The sequence below is a fragment of the Condylura cristata genome, unplaced genomic scaffold, assembly GCF_000260355.1.
Source record: "Condylura cristata isolate star-nosed mole 26May11 unplaced genomic scaffold, ConCri1.0 scaffold00034, whole genome shotgun sequence".
NCBI classification, from domain to species: domain Eukaryota; kingdom Metazoa; phylum Chordata; class Mammalia; order Eulipotyphla; family Talpidae; genus Condylura; species Condylura cristata.
The window spans coordinates 5,413,181-5,420,840 of NW_004567135.1; the positions used below are offsets into that span (position 1 = coordinate 5,413,181).

The 7,660-nt window shown below is 62.4% G+C and overlaps 1 protein-coding gene across 1 annotated transcript; it reads left to right on the top strand.

Moving 5' to 3' along the window:
* Positions 1 to 1,524: 1,524 nt before the first annotated feature.
* On the top strand, positions 1,525 to 7,652 carry KRT78 (keratin 78, type II). The gene is made up of 9 exons (XM_012732301.1): positions 1,525 to 1,737; positions 2,087 to 2,301; positions 3,353 to 3,413; positions 3,874 to 3,969; positions 4,733 to 4,879; positions 5,102 to 5,227; positions 6,902 to 7,122; positions 7,337 to 7,371; positions 7,444 to 7,652. The coding sequence occupies exons 1-9, from the start codon at positions 1,525 to 1,527 to the stop codon at positions 7,650 to 7,652; spliced, it is 1,323 nt and encodes a 440-aa protein (XP_012587755.1).
* The last annotated feature ends 8 nt before the right edge of the window (positions 7,653 to 7,660 follow it).

Here is a 7,660-nt window from a genome sequence, read left to right on the forward strand (position 1 = left end):
CCTCTCTTCTTCCTCAGGGGCCTCTCAGCCCCTGGATTTCCTTTGTTCTCTCCACCTACATCCAGACCTCTTCTTCCCCTTGAGGTCATCCTGGGTTCAGTTTTATTTAGGGGTGATGTGGTGGGGTGAGGGGAAGGAGGGAGGGGCTGCTAATCCCCTGGAGGGAGGGGAGACTTCCTCATCTTGTCTGGTGGAGTTTCTGTGGGGCTGACTTCCTCATAGCTCCTCTCCTGAGTGTTTAATGACAGGAATTTGAGGCTGCTGCACAGGCAGTCTCTGTTCTTGCTTTGAGCTGGATTATCAAAGGCCCCAGTATCCTAGCTTCAGGGTGCACGAAGAAGGTGTGTGTGGGGGTGGGGAGGGGCGAGGAGAAATAACCTTGGCCATGCACAGAGACGTGTTTCACATTCCTCACAATCGGAGTGGCCCGACTGCTCGCCAGCCGTGGGGGGACTCCCATGGCCGCCGCTGCGGGCTTCCTGCCTGGGGGCTTGCACAGGGGATGCAGTGGCCACTGAGTGCCGGGGAGCCCTGGGGTCCCGCGACTCGGCAGATCTCGGGGCAGCCAGCTGTGCCCTGCTTCTGTTCCCGGGGCACATTGGCAACCTCCGACGTGTCGCCCGCGGCGCCGGGCCCCGGCCGGGGGTCTGCAGGCGTCTTGTGAAGTCGGCACCGCCTGGGCTCGGAGAGGCCCTGGGAGCCAGACTGGAGAGGCCTGGCCCGAGCGGGGTGGCGCCTTGTGGATGATTGCTGGGTTGGGCAAGAGGAGGGACTTGGACACCCTGTTTTTCTGTTCATTTCCAAATCCTGGAGTGTCTTTTAGTCAAGGATGACACCACCTCTATTAACCTCCTAGTGCCGCAGAGCACCTTCCTCTTCTACCTTTATAGGCAGGTTCTCCCTTGTGGAGCTTCATTCTCGCTGTCCAGCTCCAAGGGCACTCGTGCTCGAGCCGAGCGTCCCCCGCCTCCGTGCCCCTTCCACTCGCCGCTCCTCCCCTGCCTCCTTCTCCAGGGCGCCTTCCTCCCGGGCCCTTCCGTGACTCGGCTCGCAGTCACCCCTCCCAGCCCCACTCAAGTCCAGGTCTCTGGCTGCTTCCTTGTCTTGGGGCCCTCCGTCTCCCCTGCCAGCCCAGCCGGGGAGCTCTGAGGGCGGAAGCCTCCCTGCACGTGCCGGCCTCCTCGGCTCCAGGTGTGTCGGAAGAGGTCAGCTGGAGCCAGCGACAGACAGTCAGGCTGAGAGTATCTTGCTCTCCAAGGCCCAGCCCAGGCACGGGAGGGGATAAAAGTCTCGTGCCCAGAGCCTCAGGGCAGGAACTCAGCACACTGAACGTGCTCCGTCTGTGCGAGCGTGTGGCCGTGGGTCTCTGCCATGTCTCTCTCCCCGTGCCGGGCCCAGAGGGGCTTCAGCGCCCGCTCAGCCTGTTCTGCTGGCTCGTGGGGCCGCAGCAGGGGAGGCTTCAGCAGCAGAAGCCTCAGTCCCTTCAGGGGATGCCGAGGACGGTCCCCTGGGAGGACTTGGGGGATGAGGGGAGGGAGGGGGGTGCAGTTTGGGGAAAGCACAGGTGGGCCCAGGCCTTTCCCGTGCCCTCCGGGGGGCATCCAGGAAGTGAACGTCAACCAGAACCTGCTGACCCCACTGAAGATTGAGATTGACCCCCAGTACCAAGCGGTGCGGACTCAGGAGACCCGAGAGATCAGAACCCTCAACAACCAGTTCGCTTCCTTCATTGATAAGGTGAGGGCCACCTCAGCTAAGCTGTTGCTCGTCTTCCCTGGGGACTGTTCTTCGCGGAGGAGGGGCTGGGAGGCCTGGTCTCCTGCCGCTTCTGCAGCCAGGAACTCTGTCCTGTGGACCGAGGGGACCTCTGGTCATACAGAGGCCTGTTGCTCCGAGCTGGGGCTCAGGGCAGAGGGGAGGGCCAGCAGTGGGCAGACCCTTCGCTGTTGACGCTTCTCAGTCTCTGGAAAGGTTGGGGCTGCTCCTGGCCGTGCTGGGCTGCTGAAGGGCCCCCGAGATTTTGCCTCCTAGAGGCTGTGCCCAGGGGCCCCACAGGAGCTTCAGGAATGTTCCATTTGTGCTGCAGGTGCGGTTCCTGGAGCAGCAGAACAAGGTCCTGGAGACCAAGTGGAACCTGCTGCAGCAGCAGGGGGTGAACACCAGCCCCCAGAGCCTGGACTCTTTCTTTGAGGGCTACGTGGCCCACCTCCGGAAGTGGCTGGAGCAGCTTCAGAGAGAACAAGGGCAGCTGCACGCTGAGCTGAAGACCTTTTTTGACCAGGAGGAGGAATATAAGGCCAAGTAGGCAGCCCCAACTTCCCTCCTGGGGCCTGGGGCGGGGCGCCGGGAGGGTGTGGATCTGGGCTGTCAGCCGGCAGGCCCCACAGACAGAGCCCCCGAGACACATGACCGGCCCCCTTGATGCCCTCCCACCCCACCCCCTCCGACTGCATCAGCCCCCAGGGCTACAGGTGAGGGAGCCCCGAAGTCCTTGCTGGCCCGGCCCGGAGAGAGACTCCTTTTCAACAGCTCCAGCTGGCAGGGCTGGGTCTCTGACCAGGGCTGGGAAAGGCCTGGGCAAACAATGCCTCGGTAGGTTTTGGTGAGGCCTTGGTAGGTTTTTGGTGAGAAATTCTGGTCGAGCAGGCTGTGGGCTAAAGTGACTCAGATGTTCTCTGGTCTCAGGGTAGAAGGAAATCTACTTAGTGGCACCATCCCCAGGTCAGCGGCATGATTCACTGCTGGGCTGTGGTTCTGGTTTCTTGGCCTGGGTCACCTGGGGTTGTGGAGAGAGCCCTGGACCAACGGGCGGCTCGAGTTCCCTGCCTGTGTGCAAGAAGTGGTGTGGGTCGGGTGAGGCGTTTCACCTCTCCTTGCCTCCGTTTCCATATCTGTAAAGTGGGATATGTCTCCTGCCCCTCACCTCCTAGAGACATTGGAGGGTGGGGCCTGAGGTGGGGGGCCCCGGAAGAGCCCAGATGGGAGTCACGAGAGCTGGGTTTTAGATCTGCTTAGGTCAGCTAGTCAAGTGTGGCGTTGCGTAAGTCACATAATCGGATCAAATCTGAATTGCCTGCTTCAGATAATGACGGTGAACTACTTGAGTGTGTCTTGTCAACCCGAAGCAAAGTGGCTGTGTGTCATGAAGGGGACATGAGCTCGCAGGGTGGCCTAGGGACAGGGCTAGGACATGATAAAAGTTCCCTGGTAGGAGAGGCGGAGACAAAGGCTGGTCGCGTGTTCTGCTTTGGAGCATCTCAGTGTGAAAGTGGTCTCGTCAGGAGGCCGTGCTCACGGGAGGACGTGGGCTCTGACCTCACCTCAGGTGCACCCTTCTCTCCTTACCTGACAGGTATGAGCAGGAGGCCCACAAGCGTGCCACAGTGGAGAATGACTTTGTGGTCCTCAAAAAGGTAAGGGTGGAGTCAGCTGCTCCACCCAGACCCTGAGCACCTAGCACACACAAAGAGCCCAGTCCTAGTTGGGGTGTCAGGGGGTGGGAGGTCTGACTGCAGGATACCTATCTATCATCATGCCCGGGGGGGGGTGTCTCCCAAGAAAATGGGACATCAAGAACCTCAAGACAAAATCCAGTTGAGGGGCTGTGTGATGAACCTTGAATGTTAATGCAGGAGAGAGGGTGCGAAGGGAGAGGAAGAAGCAAAACTAGTTGGGATCAATCAGGGAGGGCTTCCTGGAGGTGGTGTGGTGCAGCATCAGCAAGAGAGAGCAGGGCATGGTGGAACTGGGAGATGGGAGAAGTTGGGTTTCTAGTGATGGTGGGTGGGTGCCAGGCAGTATGTGAACAGAACTCCTGAGCAAGAGGGGACCTACAAAGAGTGGGGTACACGGCTTCTGTCTCCTTGATTCCAGGATGTGGATGGGGTTTTCCTAAGCAAGATGGAAATGGAAGATAAGCTGAAGTCTCTGAGAGAGTACATATGCTTCCTGAGGCGCCTATATGAAGAAGTGAGGCCCTGGCAGCGGGGGAAGTGGGGTGCGCTGCAGCAAGGAAGTGGGGCAGCGGAGGCAAGGCGCAGGGTGGAAGGGCTCCCTGGGCTCAGGGGGGTGGGTGAGAAGTGCCGCCTGGCTAGGGTGACTTAGATCCTGGTTATTAAGTCTCTCAACAAACGGTACTGAGAATTCACAAGGGCGTTGCTGGACCAGCGACTCATTAGACAAAGCCATGGAACTCGCTGGCTACTGGGAGATCGGCAATTGATAGCAAAAAGTGACTCATGTAGTGTATTTTGGGTGGGAAAAGGAGAATTAGAACAAGGAAGGAAGGTTGAGGCTCTGGGCGTAGGTGGTGGCAGGTTCTAGTAAGGGCCAGAGCAGGCAGTATTCAGAAGATACCTTTGGAGCAGATATTTGGAGGAGGGGGAGATGCCAGGAGGGCGGGAGCTGGGATCCCAGGCAGGGCGGCCCCCCAGCAGCAGCTGGTGTCTTTGAGGAAATGCACAGAAGCTGCGTTGGCTGGAGCGGGATCAGGGGACGATGGGGACCCAATGGTTTCTGGCCCTGTAGGACACTGTCCTTTGATGTCCGCGCTGCAAGAAGCATTGCGGCGCATCTCCTGCAAGTCTCAGTCCAGATGAGGGCACAGCCCCACCGCCACCCTGGGCGAATGGGGGCTGCCCCGGTGGGCTGCCACCTGCCCTGGGTTTCTGTGGGGAGGGAGCCACGGTAGGGACACTCAGCCCTCTTCCTGCAGGAGCTGAGCATGCTCCAGACCCAGGCCAGCGACACATCCGTGGTCCTGTCCATGGACAACAACCGCTGCCTGGACCTGGACGGCATCATCGCCCAGGTCCGCGCCCGGTACGAGGACATCGCCCGGACCAGCAAGGCCGAGGCCGAGGCGCTGTACCAGAGCAAGGTGCTAGGCTGGGGGTCAGCGTGCCCAGCCCGGGGTGCCCACCTTCTAAAGCTCCAGGAGGGAGGTGATGCGGGGAGGCCAGCTGACTTCCCGCCACGCCCTGGCCTCAGCTGGGACCCAAATTCAACACAGGGAGCCAAGCGCCAGGCGCTCGGCTGCCTCACAGTCTTGAGGGCCAAGGTGAGGGCCCTCCCCACTGATGGTGCCCCATGCCCCCCTCAGTACCAGGAGCTCCAGGCGTCTGTCCAGTTTCACGGGGACAGCGTGGAGGTGACCAGAGTCCAGATCACGCAGCTGCAACATGCCATTCAGAGGCTGCAGAGCCAGATTGAGAAAGTGAAGAAGCAGGTGAGGCCCCCCCAGAGCGCCCAGGCCCCCCCCCCCCATGAAGACTCTGTGTGACGCTCACCGCTGGCTTGGTGAAAACCTCGATCACGCTGGGCGTGTGGCCAGCTGGGGCTGGGAGAACCTCCCTCGGAGAGGCATTCAGAATTCCTGGTGTTCTTGCCTGCATGGACTCCACACAACTGGGGGTGCGCTCATGGGGTCACCCACGCCCAGGTGTACCTCTCGTGAAATCCTTGGAGGGACATTCAGCCTTTGCACTTGACTCCCCTTCCTTAGGCCCAGCAGGGCCTTTGAGGCTGGGCGCTGAATTTTCTGGGCCCCAGTCGGGGCATCGGAGCAGGAGACTTGGGCCGTAGAGAGGGGGGCTGTGCACAGTTTTGGGGTGATGCTGGCGCAGAAAGGGGCGGAGAGGTTGAGGCGAGGCTGGCAGGGGAGCTGTGATTCCTGCCCCTGCTGGCAGCTGGACTTTCAGATGGGAAAGATGATCCATCTCAAGTCATCAAGTTGCCCAGAGAACGGATTTTGGGACCCAGAGAGGCGGGGAGCTGTGCCAGAGTCAGCCTGCTCCCCAGCTTCTTCAGCCTGATTCTCCAGACACGTGCCTGTGCACACTGGGCAGGACGCCCCCCCCAGGTTGTGGGTGCACAGGGGTGCTGAGAGCCTGTCACCCCTGCCCATGCCAGTCCTGCTTGGTTTGCTGCCACCCTGCTTTGCCCGTGTATTCGGACTCTTGCTTTGCGGCTCCCTGGGCGTGTCTGTGGGCAAGCAATTCCTGGGGCTCCAACCAGATCAAGGACACCGGCCTAGGGCTGGGAGTGTGATTCTGTGGGTCCTGAGTGAGGGAGCCGCCACGGCCCACGTAGCCTGTGGCTTCCCTGTGAGGACCCCTCGTGCGGAGGGAGGCAGCCAGCGCTTCATTCTCCTCACCCACAAGCATCGTGAACTGGCTTCCCCTGTGCCAGGCCCAGGGCACCGCCCGTGAGCCCCGGGAGGAGCCGTGGAGGGCAGGAAGCTGGGCTGTGGCGGCCGACGGCGGCTGCCCACCTTCCTGGCCTCGGCTGCTCCATCTGCACAGTGGAGACCGTGTTCCCGCCACAGGGCGCTTGCATGGCAGAGCAGCGAGAGCCCTGGGGGGGGGGGTTTGGGGTGCGGCTGCTTTCCCGACCCCCGGGGCAGGTCCCCTAGCAGGCCCAGGAGGCCGGCCTTGTCCTTCCTCAGAACTTCCCCGAGGGAGAGGTGCGTTCTGAGCAGCAGGCTTGCACACGAAGACAAAGCATCCGAATGGGATTGTTCTCACCCAAATCCAGGCCCCTGGTGGCTCTCCAGCGGCGATCGGCAGAAGGGCCTGAAGGGGCCAGCAGAGCTGGACGGGCCGTGGGGGCCAGGGGTTGCCCAGGGAGGCGCTGAGGCCCGGGCCAGGGAGAAGCAGGGGGCACCCCTGAATGGGTCCCTCTGGCTGCTGTCCCCTAAGGCAGCCAGGGTGGGTGGGGGTGCAGCGGAAGCGCATGGGGGTGCGTGGGGGTGCAGGCAGCTGCCTGCGCTTCCTGGGGGGGTCCTCCCGCCTCCGCCTCGCCTGCGTCTTCCGTGGTGTCCGTCTCCGCGTCCTGTCGCGGAGGGACACAGTGGCTGCTTTGGGAGGCCGCGCGGTGACGCCGCCTTCCGCGCCTCTCCCAGAACGCTGGCCTGCAGGAGGCCACCGCCGACGCCGAGCAGCATGGGGAGCTGGCCCTCAAGGACGCCCAGGCCAAGCTGGACGAGCTGGAGGCGGCGCTGAGGGCCGCCAAGCAGGACCTGGCGCGGCTGCTGCGCGAGTACCAGGAGCTGATGGGCACCAAGCTGGCGCTGGACGTGGAGATCGCCACCTACCGCAGGATGCTGGAGGGCGAGGAGTGCCGGTGGGCGTGGGGGAGCTGGGACCGTGGGGGGGGTGGGGGTTGCCCCCCAAGCCTCTGAGAATTTCCTGACACTCCCAGTCGCTGAGCCCCCCATTCCGCTGGGAAGGGCTTTAAGGAGGGGGTGTGGCAGGTGAGCGCTTCTGCGGGCTTGAAGCCGGGGCGCGTTCTTCGCAGCCTGTCTTAGAGTTCCCTCCTCTTTCCTCTTCTCCCCCAGGATGTCTGGGGCATGCACCAGCCAGATCACCATCTGTGAGTATCGGGGCTGGGTGAGGGGGCCCCCGGAGAGCGGAGGCCCTGCCATGACCCTGCCTTTCTTGGCAGCCGTCGGAGGAGGCAGGGCTGCTGCGAGCGGAGGAGTGGCCGGCGGCCTGGCGCGCCGCTGTGGACCTGGGGGTGGGGGGGGCAGCTTCGGCTCCAGCTGCTCCAGCGCCGTGACCGGAGGTTCCAGCGTCATCCTGGGCTCCGGGCAGCGCCCCCCGTTGGGCTCCTGCTCTGTGTCAGGCTGGGGGCTGTGCACAGTTTTGGGGTGATGCTGGCG

Excerpts from the sequence above, each read along its gene's own strand:
- KRT78 (XM_012732301.1), top strand. The coding sequence starts at position 1,525 with ATGAGGGGAGGGAGGGGGGTGCAGTTTGGGGAAAGCACAGGTGGGCCC. Across the intron at positions 2,302-3,352 it reads GAGGAGGAATATAAGGCCAA|GTATGAGCAGGAGGCCCACA; the intron begins GTAGGCAGCCCC and ends CTTACCTGACAG. Across the intron at positions 5,228-6,901 it reads TTGAGAAAGTGAAGAAGCAG|AACGCTGGCCTGCAGGAGGC; the intron begins GTGAGGCCCCCC and ends CGCCTCTCCCAG.